An 18,690-nucleotide genomic window follows, 5' to 3' on the forward strand; every position below is an offset into this window, starting at 1 on the left:
ATCTAAGAGCCGTTAGATCAAAAAAGATTAATGGTGTCACATGCTTACAAATCAGAGTCATTGATCTTTTTTGATCTAACGACTCTCAGATAAGGTGTCAAATTTTCCTATCTCTCTCTCTCTCTCTCTCTCTATATATATATATATATATATATATATATATATATATATATATATATATATATATATAAGTACGTGGAATCATGTGAGACCATAGAAAGGGAAACGAGAAAAATGATAAAAACAAAATCATGTGTGTAGAAGATAAAATTATCTAAAATTTTAATCCCATAAACATAACACATTTTATATAAAAGGATAATACATTTGATTCGATATTTAAAAATTTTATGCTAATGGTATATGTTAATGATATTCAAAGATTATTCATCACTCACTTGAATTCCCGGTTATTATTCTTAGATACAAAAACAAAGGGTAAATACCTTTTTGGTCCTCAACAGGTTTTACTATGTCTACTTTAGTTCTTAGCAAATAAAAAAGTTCATCTTGGTTACTAAAAACTTCAAAATGGATCCATTTAGTTTGAAATTATAATCCCTCGCAAATTCAAAAAATAAATCATATTCATCATCATTTTTTATTTGCTATGGACTAAAACGGAATCGTGACATTGGAAAAAAAAGATTATTTACTCAAAAACAAATAATAACAACAGTTAGCACTTTCTGTCGTACAAAACAACAATTTATCATCCGAATAATAATAATAATAATAATAATAGCTCAGAGTCGGATTTTTATTCGGTGTGAATAATTGGCACAAAAATGAGAATTAATCTATCTTCATACTCAAAATTGAAACTTACCGGTAGATGGAAGGTCCAATTTATCAGCACCGGAAACCTGGACGCCGGCGCGTTTGATGGAATAGAACAAGGGAGAGACCATCATGCGATAATGGACGGGGCGAGATTGCTCCTCGCGAGGGTCGATTTGAACACCGGTGACGCCAATTTCTCTGAGTCGAAACCCTAGCTTTTCCCCGACGCGAGATGCAACTTTGGCGTCCCAGAAGCGTTGCGATCTCGGAAAGCGATTGAGCTGGGCACGATAGTAGGCCACGAATTCCTGCTCAGAAGAGGAAGCCATAGCTATGATGGATGACGTGGTGGTGTTTTTCACCTGCGCTGTGATTTTCCGGCACGACAACACCAGCTGCAGAAGGTGGTGGTGGTGGTTACAGTAACTACCCGCCATTGCATGGACCCACCCTGTTACGCTCCTTCGTGGTTTTTTGTGGTGAATAATACAGTTGTAGTTTTCATGGTGTGATTCCAATCAGAAAGCCCATTGGGCTGGCCCAATCGTAGCCCAAATAAACCATAGTTTTATTTAATTTTTATATTTTCAAATAAATAAATGACACTTAATTCAAGTGTGCGAATCGCACTGCTCTCTGGTCGTGTGTCCGTACTGCAATGGGGTGTGTATGTGTATCGGAACCCTTCCTTCGCCTTTGTATTTGAACAATCCGAAAGCTTATAAACCCGACCCGATCCGATCCAACCTCACCCGTCTAGGATTCTGGAGTTTCTATACCTCATCGGGTGGGTAAGTAAGGGTTCATCAACTTTCTCTTTCTCATGCCATTTGTTCTGCTACGACCTTGTTCATTTCGTTTTCATGAACTCGTGCTGTCAATTTTTTAGCTAAAGCTTAATCTAGTTTTTTTTTTTTTTCCTTTGAATATTAAATATTGGTATTCCAAGTGGTTAATTTGATAATTTAGAATTTACATGGAGCATTCCTTCTACTGATTATGACTATTTATATTTGAAAGAAGGAGAATAATATAAGAAATTAAAATGAAAGAAAGAAAGAAAGAAACCCTTTGAATTGGAAAAATCATGAAACTGTGATACTGATAAGTGATAACCTTATTCTTCAGTTGTTTATAATTTCTGGTTGCATCAATGTATCCAATTTTTCATATGTTTTGTGATGAACTGTGAAGGGTAATCTAATTATTTGTGTAGTTCTGTCATTGTAGGATGATGGATCACCAATCTGGCGGGGGATTTGATTCAGATGATAGTGACTTGGATATGCAAGGTGAAATTAGTGAGAAACATGAGAAAGTAGAAGATGAGTTTTGCAAAAGCTTAGATTTATGTGCAGATGAAGATGAGAAATTTGTTGAACAACCTTCAGTAGATACAGAAGCTCTAGAACCATTCATAGGCATGGAGTTCAATTCAAGAGAGGAAGCCAGAGAATTCTACATTGCCTATGGTAGGAGGATAGGTTTTACAGTACGGATACACCATAACCGTCGTTCACGAGTTAATAACCAGGTTATTGGTCAAGATTTTGTCTGCTCAAAAGAAGGTTTTCGTGCAAAAAAGTATGTGCACAGAAAAGATAGAGTGCTCCCTTCTCCGCCAAACACCCGAGAAGGTTGTCAGGCCATGATAAGGTTAGCTTTACGAGAAGGAGGGAAGTGGGTTGTTACCAAATTTGTGAAAGATCATACTCATAAACTGATGAGTCCTAGTAAAGTTCCATGGCGAGGATCTGGGAAGCACTTGGTTAGTGAGGTATGTCTCTCCAGGCATTAGCAAATATGACTATATGGTACTTATGTATTGATGTCTGGGCTATGGTTAAATATCAAATTTCAACTGACCATGCCCAAATATTGATTCCTTTGTTATTCTGTTGTCAACAAAGGGTAAATAAGAAAAGAGGAGCAGAAAACTATTAATTTGAATATATTTTATCAAATTGGGCCCAATTATTGAATTAGAATTGAAAACTGAATTAGATCTCCTCTCATGCGGCTGATATCGGATTGATATCAGTATCAGTGGGGTTGAAATATGTAGAACATGATAAACTTGAATTGGAAAATTCAGATAACCCTATGCAACTTGAGAGTGCCTAGTCTATCTTCGTCTCAAACCTTCTCTCACACTTTTCCCACCTTCTCACTCTCTTCTCTTCTCGATAACCCCCACTGATCCAATCAAATTCCTTTCCCTCCAATCTGCATCCCCTGTCATGTAGGCAGTTAGTTATCTGAAGTCATGATTTGTCCAATGCAGCTCCTAAATCTCTTCCTTGAATGGACCCAAGAAACTGATGGAGCCATGTAGGTCTATCAATATTACATCAAGAAGATATGGTAATTAGTCAATTGCCTAAGATTTCATGCAATCACACCCTTCACCACCATCCCCAAAAAAAAAAAAAAATATGTCGTTGCAAATATGATTGAATAAACTGTTATATATAATGGGAAGCCACATCTCAAGCAGTTACACATTGTTGGAGAATTTGATTAATGTATAGTTATCATTAGTTGCTTAGGACGAATATCTATCTTCTGTTTGTTTCGTTTTTAGTACCTCTAACTTATATTGATGATTTTTGTCACAGGATGAGAAAGATAAGAGAATCCGAGAGCTATCGCTTGAGTTGTACAATGAAAGGCAAAAGTGCAAACGTCGTTGTGCTGCATATGAAGAACAGTTAAATATGATTCTGAACGATTTGGAAAAGCACACAGAACACATCTCTGAAAAAGTTGCTGATATAGTTCAACGTATAAGAGAGATGGAGGAGGAAAAATCAGATTCAGATGGTGGGTAATTAGTGCCATTATAGCATGTTTCCTAGTTGCCACGTCTGTGTTGGGATTGTTAAGCCTATTTGCCATTTGAAGGTTTCAAACATAATTCTGCCAAATATTTAGACGTGATTTAGCTTGAAGTAATGCAGTGGTCATAGGGTCGTCTCAGGTCACATTAGCACATAGTTTACCGGGAAACTCATTTTCTAGTGTGTTTCATCAACCATGTCCAGGATTATGTGCTTTACATTTAACGTAGTATTGTTATTCTTGCTGAAAACTATTTCCCTCATGAGTATGGTAGCCGTTCATTCTTTTGTTGGACTCAACTTTTTTGGACCGGAGTTGGTGGGATTGTGGTTTACACCACATGGACTCTAGTCTTCTCTGCTTGCGTTCTGCTTACAGTTTGGATGATTACCATCACAGCGATCATTTACCTTTATTTTGGTTAGAAGAAATAGTGGCCTCCTAGAACTAGGTAGTTATCACATTTAAATGTTAAATATAGGACACATTTATCTCTGTAAAATTTTATTATAAACACTCAGAAAAACCGTGCAAATTGAAGATTTTCAATATTTATAACAAAAGACAGAACACAAGAATCCCGAAATTTCGCAACCACCTATCCATGATATATATTCTTTCAAATTGTCACTAATAATTCAATGTTCAGCATTCATTGTCTTAGGAAATGGACTAATGGGGTGAGGCATTATTCTCTTGTTTATATCAATCAACTCAAGAGGCAAAATGGGTTGAACTTAATGGGTCAATCTATCAAAATGGGACGGGTTAGGTTCATGTATTTCATTTCATCAACTCAAATAATCCGCATCAACTCAAATAATCCGTTTATATGTGAGGTGAGTTGAAATAGGCGGGGCGGATTAACCCACATGTAATTTTTTTTTAAAACAATATTAGATTATGCCTTCATTAGTCTATGTGAATGCTTATTATGTGAGATAAATTTTTTCTTGGGGCCATAATGTTATTATATTATTGCAAAGGTTATTTTTTATTTACTTTTGATTTAGATTAACACAAAAAATAAAAGAAACTTAAGTTTAGTTTTGGATTTAAATGCTAATATCTATACAAATCAAAGTAAATACTTATGAAATTCTAGTTACAGGACGCAATGACGTATTCCTTTGCAAATATGTACTTGTTTGATGTCATCAAACACTGAAATTATTAATTAATCTTAAGATATAATTTGTATAGTTATGTTAAATGAAATTATTGATTTAGATCATCCTTTTGTCTTTAACTTAGTGCTTGATACTTTATTAAAACTTAAGAAAAATTTTAATGTTAGAAATTAGAAATAAAATATTAGTATTAATATATTTAGATTTTTTTTTAATATTTTATTTTTAGACCGGTTGATCCGTGAACTCATCTCTACGGAATGAGTTGGTGTTTTTATCACTTATCAATGGCGAACCAACCAATCTCATCCCATTTCTTATGGGTTGAAGGAGAGGTGGGTTGATCCGTTTTATAGAGAGAGAAAAAAAAAATTGTAGGCAGGGAGAGTCTCTGATAATGGCAGGAATATGAGATACTAATACATTAAAACATCAATGAGAACGAGAATATCAAAATTAACAAAAAAAAAAATAAAAAAAAAATCATTAAACAGTTTTACAGAGTGAGAACATAATCAACCTTTCTCAACTCTCTCAAAACTTGAAAAAGAAAAAGAAAAGAGAAAAAACACAAACACATCATGTCACAATAACAATAGCCCCGATTCAAATGGCCTTCCTCCCCCAAAAAAAAAAAGCCTCAACGCATACTTGTTCCAAAAGACATGACATGCATCGTGGGTGTGATTCATCTTGGTCTGCATCCTTATCCTATGTTGTTGCCCCCAGAAACATATATTTACAACTTATGGTTAATTAAAAGCGAAACACTGACTGCATAGATTTAATTAACTGAGAGCACTGAAGCCACCCCCTTTCATCATTTGCTTGAACTCCTTATAATCCACCATCCCATCTCCATCGACATCCACCTTCATTATCATCGTCTTACAATCTTCGACCGTTCTTCCTTGTTTCAACCCCAGTGAAGCCAAAACCGCTCTCAACTCTTCAACGGTTATGAACCCATCTCCATTTTGGTCAAAGACGTTGAATGCCTCCCTCATATCCTCCTCTTCATCACGTTCATCCATAATCGACTGGTACAAATCACCAAACTCATCAATGTCCACGCACCCATCTCCGTTTACATCGATCTTCTCAATCATCTGCGTTAACTCCTTGTCGGGGATGAATATGCCAAGATTCTCAAGCGAATCGTTGAGCTCCTTCTTGGTGATTCTTCCATCACCGTTACGATCAAACATCTGGAAAACACGCTTGAGTTCTGTTGGGTCCATTATTATTCTCTTTGTAATAATAAGGCCCCTTGAAGAAGAAGAGGAGGGTGATTCAGTGGTGGTGGCGGTTTCGATGAGATTGGTTTGATGGAGGAACCAAGACCAGGGGGGGAGGAAGGCTCTCACCTTCTTTGGGACCAGACACACGACAAATGAATTTAGGAAATTGTAAAGAAGGAAAATCCTATGCATAATAGTTGTCATTGGAAATAGAATTTGTGGTGCTTGTTTGTTGCCTATGACTTACGAGAGATTTTTTGGGGGTTCTAAATAAGGTAAGTTAAACTAGTGAGAGGCTTTCAGATGCAGGATCTGTCTTTGTATTCCACTTTAACTTTTACGCGTATTTGGATTGTTAATGCTTTATTATATAATGACCATCATTCATTCAAAAACGCGTTCATATTAATTAATTCGCCTGCCCCTACCAATATGTTATTGTTTAACTAACCACTCATCAAATCCATAAATAATGAAAGCTCTGTCATGACCCTGAATACTAGTTTAAAGACATATTAGCTGGGCATTGATTTTATTTTATTTTGAATAATTTCTTTACGGGAAGTTATTCTGTTCGAGACGGATTCAGAATTAAGATTTTAAATTCTTTTCAAATATGATACTGGGAGGATATCACATACCACATATTCTTATCCCAACTTGCTCAGCTTTTAGTCTAACTGAACTACTATCATTTGATTTTTGCATCAATTTTAATTGTGTGTATATTAGTTGCCATTAATGTATATAAATAGTCCTTTAAGAAGGGGTTTTTTTTTTTTTACCAATTTATTTAGTATTGAAAGTTACTTAAATAAGGTTAGTGATGTAGAAAGATGAGTTTAAAAAACCATAGGTGTGCTTGTGTGGACGTTGATGACGGATCTAAAATGTTGGACAGTGGAGCCCGCCAATTACTGAGTGCAGACTCAGAGTCCGGCATTTTTGCACTATGCAGTGACTTGAGACAGTTGGATTTCCTCAACGGCTCTCTGCGCGTTTGGTAGGGGGTTGCTAACACGTGGCATCTCGTTATGCCATGCCTCTTGAGTCTTCTATTTCGTTAGGTTAAACTTACCAACGTTATAGGACAGATTTCATTATCACCGCAAAAATGATGGTGTACTCTTTATTCTTTATGTTAGGAATTGCCAAATACATCATTATCATCCCTGTTAAGAGCCTCTTTGAATCTTCTTATTTTTAAGCTAGAAGTTATTTATAAGTTAAAGTAAAAAAAAAAACTTAAAAAAAAGAAGCTAAAAGCTGTTTGAAAATTACATAAAAAATTTAGCTTAAAAATTACTTAAAAGCACATATTTCAAGAAAATTATCTCTCTCTATCTTTATAACTCTTCATTTAAAAAAAAAAAGCACACAATTCAAGAAAAACAGATAAGAGCTTAAAAAAACTCCTTCTAAGAGCTTTTAACTTTCAGCTTTTTCTTCATTATAAAAAAAAGAACTTTTCGTTATAAGAGCTTTTTCCAAAACCTGTTTGGCCTAGCTTATGCTTATAAGTAGCTTCTAGCTTAAAAATAAGAGGATCCAAAGAGACACTAAGTATATATTATCAACTTAATCATCGTTCAACAAGTTTTTTCTTCTACTTTTTTTCATTTTTTTTTTACATATTCAACTTGGCCTCACTTATGTCAAACAATACCTAAAGAAATTGTCTTTACCTGATGTTACTAATATAATCTCGTGTTGTTTGAGATAATACTCTCATGTTATTTGAGATAAATATGTGAAGTCCATAATTAAAAAAAAAAACTGATACAAAATTCGACAAGTATATAGCATAAGATAATTATCACCAACGAGACAAATATTTTCCTAATTCTTTTTAGGGATTATATTTTCTTATGCAATAGGAGAATATCTCATGTTGCACTCACAAACTTATGTGGGTCTCACTATACAAGAAAATAGAAAAAAAATTAAAGTGGACCCCACACCTTTTTTAGTGTGTAGAAGAGACTTGTTGTCTCCTATCACATTAGACTAATATTTTTCTTCTTTTTATATATATTTTTTGGGATAAATAAATCTCATGTAGTAGGAATAAAGTTCCTCTCATGTTAGTGAGAGCTCGATTTCCGTGTTAATATTTTTTCTTTTTTCTTTTTTTTTTAAAACTAATGGATCCACTTAATTGTATGTGTAGGGAAAAAACTCCTCTCATGTTGCATAAGAAAATACAACCCTATATTTTTTTTTCTCCACTTGCATAACAAATAGTTTACGACCATTGATCTTTTACGGTCCTTACGGTTTAGACGCAAGCTATAAAAATGTTATAAAACAAATGTGCTATACTATGCTCTCTTTTTTTCTATTTTTTTTTCCTCTCAATTTTTCAACTATATTGGTGTATGTTTTTTAAAATTATTTCAATTTATACTATCATTTATGCATACGGGTCAACCAACATGGATATCTCAAAGAATATCCTCACTTCAGTTATACACAGTGCAGTGGATATTCATATACACCATACTAGTAAGAGCTTTGACAAGAGACAAGTATGGTCATAAGTGTAGTAATTAAATAACAACTAGACGCGTTTAGGGAACATGTCTGTCTCTAGTTTCCCACTCCCCTTTATATTGTATGTCATTTTTTAAAAAATAAAATAAATTTTTTTCCCTTGACTCACAGAAGACTAATTTATATTCGAATTAATAATTATTGAGGTTAGGTCTTTTGTTAATAATGAATGCATAATTTATATTTGTTGCTAAAATTAATAGTTTGTGTGACTATAAAATTGCAAAATGGCCTCCCCAAACAGACCAAATTTTCCACTAAATTTCCTTATTGACCTTAAATCATGCACGCTCAAATGAAAGAGGTCAAATGTTAGCTTTCAATTCATGAAATTAAAAAATTGCTCATTCCCAATCTCAAACTCGCATTGTTATGCACATTTGGATCTATAATTTCTTTTTCTTTTTTGGATAAAGGATCTATAATTTCTAGGCTCGTAGTTTTTTGCTTTTTGGTCGGCAGGACCAGGGGCCATAAAATTAAAAATCAACGTCGCCTGAGAGATTCGAACTCTCGCGGGGAAACCCCATGTACTTAGCAGGCACACGCCTTAACCACTCGGCCAAAGCGACGATATTGGAGGAGATTCGTTTTGAATATATATATATATATTGGATTTGCATTTATCATGCCACCACAAAGAGTTTCCTACACAACAATATTTTGTGGGGCCTGCATTTTTTGAAGCAAAAAAATAAAAAAAAACTACAGCACGAAAAATGAATCTCTATAACATAATACAATCATTTTTCCTACAACATAACTTTTATAAAACCCTATATATATATATGAGAAAAGTGTGTGTCCTTTTAAAGGACACACACTTATATCCTTTTAAGAGAGATAAAGGAACAAATTATGAGAGAGAGAGAGAGAGAGAGTGGAGGAGAAAATTTATAATTTAAAAAAATACACTACATTCATCTAAAAGGACCATCCTTTTAAATGACAAACAATGAACTATATATATATGGGATAAATAACAATCATTTAACAGGAAAAAAATTTCTATCATGCAAAGCTACAGACAAAAGATAATTATTGAATACAGTGCTTGTTTCAAATTTTTTATTATTATTTATGTTGTCATTTTGCTTTGCAGGAAAAAAAATGGTTACTGCAACATTACGAAACCAAAGCCACACACACACATATATATATAGGGTTTAGCGGATGTACAATGACTGCATCTAAGGATTGGTGCAGTCATATAAAACTACGTCGTTTTATAGTGTGAAAACATTAAATATAGAAAATCATAACCATACAAAGACGGAAATAAATATAAAGCATTAAATATGGAGAATCATAACCTTACAAAGGTGAAAATAAATATAATATTTTTATTTTCTATAATTAATTTTGAACGCAAACTTCCTTTATGCCAACCAAAATGACGTAATTTTTAAGTGACTACACTAATGCTTATATGCAATCACGTTACAAATCATTTTGCTATATATATATAGGGAAATAATACTCTCATGCCACATGAGATACTCCCATTTTCCTACACAAATTCGTTTTCCGTGCCAATTAATTTTTCTTTTCTTTTTTAATATAAAATATGGGACCCACATTTAACTTCTCCCTACTTTTTTTCTCTCCTACAATCCTACAACATAAGAAAAGTTAAACCCACATATATATATATAATGAAGCTTCCACGTGGTGGACGTGGTCACGTGGACCAGCATATTCCAGTATCCTAAACCGAATCAGACTTGTTAACTGCGTTGCCACATATTTCTATAGTAAACAAATAGAGTGGAAAAATAACAATTACTTTTTAATAAATTTTTAAATTTTAAAAAAAACTAATTCAAATACATAATTTGTGGATTGCAAACTAGTTCTTTCTCAACCCTGACATCAGAGCCTGTTTTCGGCAAAAATAATAATAATAATAATAAGTTAAGCTTAAAAACTTTTTATTGATTATATTATTATTTTTAATTTAAAAGTTATTTTAAAACTCAAGCTAAGAATAAATCATTTGGTAAAATAATTTTTATAAGTTCTATGTTTAATTAACATTAACATAAAGGGTATTAGAAATCTTTATTATTTAGATAAATATAAATATAATAAGAATAAAAGACAAAGATTCTAAATATAAAAAATTTAAAAGAAAAAATATATTCAATAATAAATAAAACCTTCTTATTAGAAAACAGTTTCAACCAAAAAGATTTATACTCAAAAAACTAGAAAACTTCTTGTCAGTGGAGGTGGTAAATGGGCTCAACCCGGCGGGCCGAGATTTTCAACTTGCCAGCCTGCCAAACCCGTCCTTTTTTTGTACGCCTAATCTAATTTTACTATTTAATTATGAAAAGCCATAGAAAGTTTATCGCATTTTCTAAATGTTTCCGAACTCTCGTTCTAAATGAACTAAAAATGTTATAGAAATTTACTTACGAGCATACTTAATCAAACTAAAAATAAAAATTCTAACTTTTAGAAAGCTAAAATGTTATTGTTATTACGGTTAATTTTAATTATTCTTTGTTGGAGCTTAACATATGAATAAGATGTAGTTTAAAAATAAAGAAAAATACGTAGTAAAGCAAAATGTTATTATCCTAATAATTTTTTATTGATAAAAAATTGACCATTAATGTTGAGAAATGACAGTGCCACAATATCAAGTTAATAGTAAATGGGAAGGTGCACTAGTTTAATAAAATTTAAAAAGAAAAAATATACGAAATAAAGTGCAACCACACCACAAACTGAAAAAAATGTTAAAATTATAATTAAATAATAAGAAAGGGAAGAAAAAGAAAGAAAGAAAACTTTAAAAAAAAAGGCAGGTTGGCAAGCGCGGGCTGACTCGTTTGTAGGTGGGTTGATGGCGGGGCGGGTTGGACTGATCCGAAAATATGAGAAATCACAACATAGATTTTTTGTACTCTGTTGCTAATCCTCCCCATAGAGTGCAATGTCCCCAAATGATGAGAGTTATGGACAATATCATTCTCCCAGATCAAGAAATGTTAGCAGGCCATAATGAATATAGAGTGCCATGAAATTCCATTCCCAATTCGAACGTCGCAAAGCAAGTTCATACTCACCTAATCCCTCAAATTCGAGTGAAGGAACCAATGTTGCGAGCTAGTCAGAAGCAAATCCTCTCATACTTGTCTTACTACGCAACTGTAACAGCTCATTACGTACCGGAATGTTATCATTGCATATGGTATTAAGCGCAGTTACAATCACAGTAATTGAGTTAATTAAATTACGGGTAAACTTTTTCTTTTATTACATTCTTTTCTTTAAACGTTAACCGTTTCCATAATCAATTAAAACAACGCCATAATTGTAAATTCAAAACTCGCGGAAGCATAAAACATACCAAATATAATCTCTCTAAGCAATACCATTTATTTTAGATTTTAGAAAAACACATTTTCAAAATTCAACACAATGGTAATCGATTACCATCCTTGAGGTAATCGATTACCAAAGGTTACTGTAGAAGTCAGAAGCTCCATTTGGGCTCCCCTGTTTTCAGGTAATCGATTACCAGAGATTGGTAATCGATTACTGAACTAGGTAATCGATTACCAACCTCTGGTAATCGATTACTTTGATCACAGTGGCTCAAATTTTCGTCCTTTGTTTCAGGTAATCGATTACCAATGAAAGGTAATCGATTACTCTGCAGTAAAAATGACAGATGACAGCTTTAAAGACACAAAATGAGTGATGTAACATACTCCTAACACCTTGATACTTAATATACACCTTACACAAGTACTAATGTAGGCTTTAGGCCCTTCCATCATGCATATTCACTATGAATGCATCCATTACAACCATTCTCAATAACGTAGCCATTTTACACAACAAAGGGTCTTTTTACATCCCAAGTCTTCCAATGCCTCAAAATACAATTATGTGGCCATGGACAAGTCTCATGCTCACTCAAAATACAAAAATAACAAGAGGCATAACTATACATCAATTTTAAAGGACTTAACATATAGTCATAAACATACAAGAGCATGGCAATATCCACATGCAACAAGTTCATAACCTAAGTCCAAAATATTAAATACTATGCTATGTACGTCAAATGGAATCCTTCAATATGTCATGCCCTCCAAATGCTCCTCACGCTCTACTCTTCCACTAAGCGGGCCTCTTGCCCGAAGATCCTCCATGCTCAACATGACCTGAAATGATGTCCCAAAACGCGGGGAGATATACAAATATATCTCAGTAAACCAAGGGTACTAGAGGATCACTCTACCCCATGGCTCACTCAATGTGCATACAATGATCATCATATAAAATGCATAACATACAAGTATCACACAACAACTGGGCACAAATCCAAGGATATCCACATCAGGATTCCCTTCAAGGACCCCATCATATAACTCCCGGAATCTTCCTGGTGCCTCTCCCATGGTTGAGACGACCCCATGGCAAAACCCAACTGGAACTCCTCATGAGCCCTATCCAGCAAGTCCCACGTTTGGATCATCCTGGTACCGCTCCCAGAGTCGGCCCCACAGCAACAACTCGACCGGAATCCCCAAAGAATATCTCCAGCGGAAGTCCAAACCAACACACATCTACTGGCCAGAGATCACAATTATATCACACAACATGCTCCAAACATGTCACACAATCAAGTTAATAATGCATGAACATACATTTATACATAATCAAAGGCATCAAATCCAACCACAACCTTCCTCTAGGTGTGGTGGAACACACGAGGGAATAAAACCCAAGTTCCAAAGGTTTACCTCTACTCTGAAGCCAATGCTCCACAACGTAAGCTCCAAGCTTAATTTTCCTCTATTGAGTCCGAGAGAAGAAACCTATAATGATCAATCAACATGATCATCAATACAATTTCAAGACAACCAATTCACTTTCAAAATACAATAATTCTCAACAAAACAACTTAGGCCTAATGGCCAACTACATTTAATCCAATTACTTCAACCATTTTAGTCATTAACTAAATCACCATTTATGCACTAAGGCATCACTCATTGGTTATATGATATTTTCACATCATTTTCCTTATTTCCTTCAATATGGTTAAAATCTCACACATCCCACATTCCTCCTTTCAATTCACTACATCAAACCAACATACCATTCATTTAAACACCAATCACGATCATATAACATCAACTATATCATTTTTACATCATCAACCATCCATGACCTCAATAGGTCGAATTCTTCATGCTAGGATCCCGAAGGATTTTCAATCCAATTCAACACTTACACATGTCATAAAATCCTAATATTAACCTATACCAATGGTCCATGATTCAATTGTTCAATTACACCCCATACCAATTTCATAAAGTCTAGAAACTCATCACAAAATTGCCTAAGTTATAAATTTAAAAATCACCATAATTTTTATTGCATCAATCATCATCGTTTATCATTCTAAGCATTTAATTACAAAGGAGACATACCATTTAATGCTCCTAACTACTCTAATTCAATTTATAACTTCAAAACCCTCATCAATATTATGATCTCATCAAAAACCAAGTGTGGGTGAGAAACCTTACCGCCAATAGCTTCCTAGGATCCAAGGGGATGATCTCCAAGCAATGATTCAACCCAAAGATCCCCAAAAATCCTCCAAAACCGCTGTTGAATATGGGTTTTTTCACAAGATGTGGTGATTTTCATGGCTTAATACTACTACCGATGGATTTGGAAGGTTGTTTTCCAACAAATTTCAAGTCAAGAATCACTTGAATCGATCAAGAAATGAAGAAGTTACAAGAGGAAGAAGGATTTCAAGGTCTTGGCTATGGAAGTGGGAGGGTCACGCGTGAGAGGAAGAGAAATAGGAGAGAGAGTGTGAGGTTTTCCACTTAAAAGGTCACTTAAGCCATGGGTGGGTCCCACATGCGATTTAATCTTAATGAATCACCGAATTTAAACCACAATTTGATGATCTACGTATTTTTCTCATTCACATCATATTTTTGTTTCCTAAAAATACTGATAAAAATTTCACGCTTATCGGTACAATTATACTGGAGTATTATTACACCAGAAAATCACTATTCATCAAAATTTTCAAAACTTGCCTATTCACTCGATTTTTCGTCCTGAATCCATTTCCGGCATCATTTTTATCATTTGAGATCTCCTACTCCATTTTTCATGCTTATGGATACGTGTTTGGTAATTTACCATTTTGCCCTTTTCACACAGTTTGGCCCTAAATTTCTGAATTTTCACTAATCCTTCCCTTTTAACCCATATTATAGCATATAATTTCTTATTTAGATTTACGAGGTGTTATAGCAACAATCACGAAAAACATGTAGTAATGACTCGCTCTGATCCTTGACAAACAAAGCACAATGAATCATTGTAGGCCCAGCGGGCAATCCATTCCTTCATGGAATTTCTATTGCGAGCCACCTTCTATAAGAACAACTTCATACACATGAGTCTCTTCCACTTCTAAAGCTTGTTCTGGAATCTTTCATCATAATTGCTTGCCTTCGTGCCACTCCCAACTAAAATAACCTTGTAGAAAGCCTTGATGGTCACTTTCACACTTACCTTGAGAAGCCATCCCCTCCTATTTGCACCATTGCCTCAACTGTGGTTGTTCTGTTTGTATGACAGAGATGTCTAGCCCAAGGCTAATAGGTCAATCTGATATCAGACTCTCTCTTTCTAAGGTATCTATGAAGTAGATATTTAGATATGGATGTCACTATATACAACTGATAACAACGTAAGCCAATGAGATAATGTGTGTGTACAGTGACAGCATAACACGAAGAGATAGATATTAGGTCATACTTGTAGGTTTTACCTTCTATTTATAGAGTTTTACCTGTGAATACACGAGTTTTGGGCCTTTTATTCATAAGCCTTCTTATCCTCTTATCCCGCCATTATGCAATTGCTCTTTGTTGGACTTTCAATCGTATGAGATTTACGTAGGTCCATAATAATGGTAATATATTCCTAATTTTTTGAGTAACATTTGTGCCTATGTACTGTCTTCCTCGTCAGTAACCGCAACTTCCATGTATTTTTCTCCTCAATATAATCATGTAACTTCTTCTCTTTTTTCTCTTAGGCTTTGTTTGGGAGTTAGTTTTAGGAGGGAAAAGAAAGGAAAAGGAGGGTTTTAGTAAGCCCTTCCCTTGTTTGGGAGTTTTAAAAAAAGAGGAGAAGGAATTGAAGATTTTTACTAAACCCTCCAAACCCCTCATTCTTCTTAAAATTAAAGTTCCCTCAATTTGGGGGATTTGAGGGAAAAATATTAAAAATTACTTATCTACTCTTACCATTAAAATGTGAAAACTACATAAATGTGAATCATTTTTAAATGTAAAATTATTAGAAAAGCCTCAAATATCGTCAGAATTTATAGACGAAAAATATTTCGTCAAAAAATAGTGATAAATTTTTTTGATGAAAATCATATACGTCAAAAAATTTCCGTCAAAACTAAAGACGAAATTAGAGACAGAACCAGATTTTGCTATAATCACTGAAAAAAAATTTAAGGAAAAAAAATTCATTCAAAATTATTAATAGAATCTAAATTACGTCAAAATTTTCAACGAAAATATTTCCGTCCAAAATTTTGATGAAACATATTTCCATCGAAAAGTTTCGACGTAGAACAATTACGTCAAAATTTTTTATGGAAAAGATTTCCATAAAAAATTTGTGATTAAAAACATTTCTATAAAAAATTTGACGGAAAATTATTTTTGTCAAAATTCTTTATGGAATCTAAATTTCGTCAAAATATCTAACAAAAAAAAACATATTTATCGAAATTTTTGAAGAAAAATATTTCCATCAAAATTTTCATAAAAAATCTTTGACGGAAAAAAAATTTCATCAAAATTCGTTAGAGAATTTAAATTTTGTCAAAAGTTTTCGACGGAAACATTTTCATTAAACTTTTTGACAAAAAAATATCCGTTGAAATTTTTAACGAAACACATTGCTATTGAAAATTTTCGACGGAAAATATTTATGTCAAAATTTTTGATAAAATAATATTTCCACTAAAATTTTCAACAAAACACATTTCTGTCAAAAAATTTTGACAGAAAATAATTCCGTAAAAAATTTTGACAAAAAATTTTGACGGAAAAAATATTCTATCAAATTTTTTTACCGAATCTAAATTTCGTCGAAAGTTTCGAATGAAACATTTTCCTTAAAATTTTTGACAAAACAATTTCCGTCGAAATTTTTGTCAGAACACATTTCCATAGAAATTTTGGACGGAAAACATTCCGTCAAAATTTTGACAAAATTCTTTTTTCTTGTAAAACATTTGATGGAGGAAATCATTTTCATCAAAACTTTTGACGAAAATTATGTTTCGTCGAAAATTTTAATAGAAAATTTATTTTTGTGAAAATTTCTATCGGAGAAAAAATTTCATCATTTTTCGACGAAAAATATTCTGACGAAAAAATAATTGTGTCACGAAGTTTTCATCGTTTGCAACATAAAACTTTCGTAAAAAATATGATCTTTTTTAATATTGTGAATAGTATATAAATAATTTTGTTAGAAATTTTAAATTTAATTTAATTTTTAGAATATAATAATTATATTTATTTTAAAATGGAATAAAATTATAAAAATATCTCATTAACCCTATATTTTCCTCCCTTACCATTTTTTTAACTCTCAAACAAGGGAAGATAATACCTTTCAATTTTCTTCCCCTCCCTACCAATCCCCTTCCTTCCCTTCCTTTCCAAACTCCCAAACAAAATCTCTCAGAATAATTGCCAAAACTACATTAATAAGGAGTCCCTAATTTCCAAGCCAATGGTCACACTAGAAGGACATGAACTAACCATTGCCAATCTCTCAAATAACATCGTCGTTCATCCTCTGTCAAATAGAGCAAAGAGCAACCCACGGTCTAGAGCAACTCGTTTTGATGAAAAACAAATTTTCTTCTCTTTGTTGGCTCCTATATTTACTTTAAGAGAGGTTATAGTTAGTAATGAAAAGTTTCATAACTCTTACTATTAAACTAATCATCGTTAATTTTCGTTAATCTATCGGTTATAATTTATTGGGCACACTTATTTATTAATATTAATTTTCAATAAATTATAACCGTTAGATTGACTGAAATCAATGATTATTAATTTAGTAGTAAGAGTTGTAAAACTTTTGAGTAGTAAGTATAACCGCCTTCTTTACCTTAAAACACTTATCATTATATTATCTTTCTAAAAAATAATAACAAATTTAATTTAATTTTGGTATTTTTTATTTTTATGATTGTTTACTGTGTATACTTTTGAAAAAATGTTGCTTTTAATTTTATATCTCTGCAAATAAGAATAAAAGCATGTGTGCGATCTAAATTATGTGGTCATTATTATTTTTTCCTATTTATACATTTGACAGAAATGGAAAATAATAATAATATAAAAAAATTGGAAAACAACGATAACACAAGTTTGTCATCCTTTTAATATTTTGTCCAATTTTATTGTCCCAACTCCCAAGTATGTCTTGTAAATCAAAGATCGACTATAACCAATATAGAAAAAAAAAAAAAATCAAAGATCGACAACCATTTTTTAATTTTTTTTTTTGTGTGTAATCTCTCGTGTCTTCTTTTACGTGATCATATTATATAAAAGATTTTAGTCATTTAATCATAAATTAACGATCGACAAATAAAATGATAGTTTTTATTTTTTTGTTTTATGAACTTTTGCCTTAAAATTGTGACTTAGGAAGCAGTGATTGAAAATTTTCACATAATATAATAATGTAAAAATAACACATTGGAAGATGCTTTAAAAATAAAAAATAAAAAATAACCCAACGGTTCAGAAAAGGATTATGCCTAGCTAAGATTAAGTTGTATTTACTCAAAAAAATAAATAAAAAATTAAGTTGTATTTTGAAGATTGACATTACGGTGGGTTACTTTTCCATTTTTTTTTGTGTGTTCATAAGAATTTAAATTTAAGACTTTACTTAAATAAAATTAGGGTTCGCTTTTTCTGCAGTTACCGTAGATAAGTTATCTGCGATAAGTTCAATACGACGTCATTTTGAAAAAGAAATCATGGTGATTTTTTAATTTTAATTTATTTCAGGGTTATAATAATCTT

General features: G+C 32.8%; 3 protein-coding genes and 1 non-coding gene across 7 annotated transcripts; 1 reads left to right on the forward strand and 3 right to left on the reverse strand.

Annotated features, from left to right (window-relative positions):
• Nucleotides 1-660: 660 nt before the first annotated feature.
• Nucleotides 661-1,319, reverse strand: LOC133310391 (uncharacterized). Its single transcript, XM_061511315.1, has one exon. The coding sequence runs from the start codon at nucleotides 1,218-1,220 to the stop codon at nucleotides 813-815; it is 408 nt and encodes a 135-aa protein (XP_061367299.1). The 5' UTR covers nucleotides 1,221-1,319; the 3' UTR covers nucleotides 661-812.
• Nucleotides 1,320-1,374: 55 nt separating this feature from the next.
• Nucleotides 1,375-4,151, forward strand: LOC133310389 (protein FAR1-RELATED SEQUENCE 5). Of its 4 annotated transcripts, none has more exons than XM_061511311.1 (3): nucleotides 1,375-1,574; nucleotides 2,014-2,560; nucleotides 3,402-4,149. In XM_061511311.1, the coding sequence occupies exons 1-3, from the start codon at nucleotides 1,453-1,455 to the stop codon at nucleotides 3,612-3,614; spliced, it is 882 nt and encodes a 293-aa protein (XP_061367295.1). In that variant the 5' UTR covers nucleotides 1,375-1,452; the 3' UTR covers nucleotides 3,615-4,149. The 4 variants fall into 4 exon arrangements, with proteins under 4 accessions (XP_061367295.1, XP_061367296.1, XP_061367298.1 ...); XM_061511312.1 differs by having other exon boundaries at nucleotides 1,444-1,574; nucleotides 2,000-2,560; nucleotides 3,402-4,151; XM_061511314.1 differs by having other exon boundaries at nucleotides 1,444-1,570; nucleotides 3,402-4,151.
• A 1,008-nt stretch (nucleotides 4,152-5,159) lies between these two features.
• Nucleotides 5,160-6,199, reverse strand: LOC133310393 (calmodulin-like protein 3). The gene is made up of 2 exons (XM_061511318.1): nucleotides 6,144-6,199; nucleotides 5,160-6,047 (listed from the first exon to the last, which is right to left on the reverse strand). Exons 1-2 carry the CDS (start codon nucleotides 6,197-6,199, stop codon nucleotides 5,543-5,545), a joined length of 561 nt encoding a protein of 186 aa, XP_061367302.1. The 3' UTR covers nucleotides 5,160-5,542.
• A 2,839-nt stretch (nucleotides 6,200-9,038) lies between these two features.
• Nucleotides 9,039-9,120, reverse strand: TRNAS-GCU (transfer RNA serine (anticodon GCU)). Its single transcript has one exon. It is a non-coding gene; the product is annotated as a tRNA-Ser (tRNA).
• Nucleotides 9,121-18,690: the final 9,570 nt, after the last annotated feature.

The sequence above is a fragment of the Gastrolobium bilobum genome, unplaced genomic scaffold (genome assembly GCF_033153095.1).
Source record: "Gastrolobium bilobum isolate Gb01-03AN ecotype WA unplaced genomic scaffold, APGP_CSIRO_Gbil_v1 utg1359, whole genome shotgun sequence".
Classification (NCBI taxonomy): domain Eukaryota; kingdom Viridiplantae; phylum Streptophyta; class Magnoliopsida; order Fabales; family Fabaceae; genus Gastrolobium; species Gastrolobium bilobum.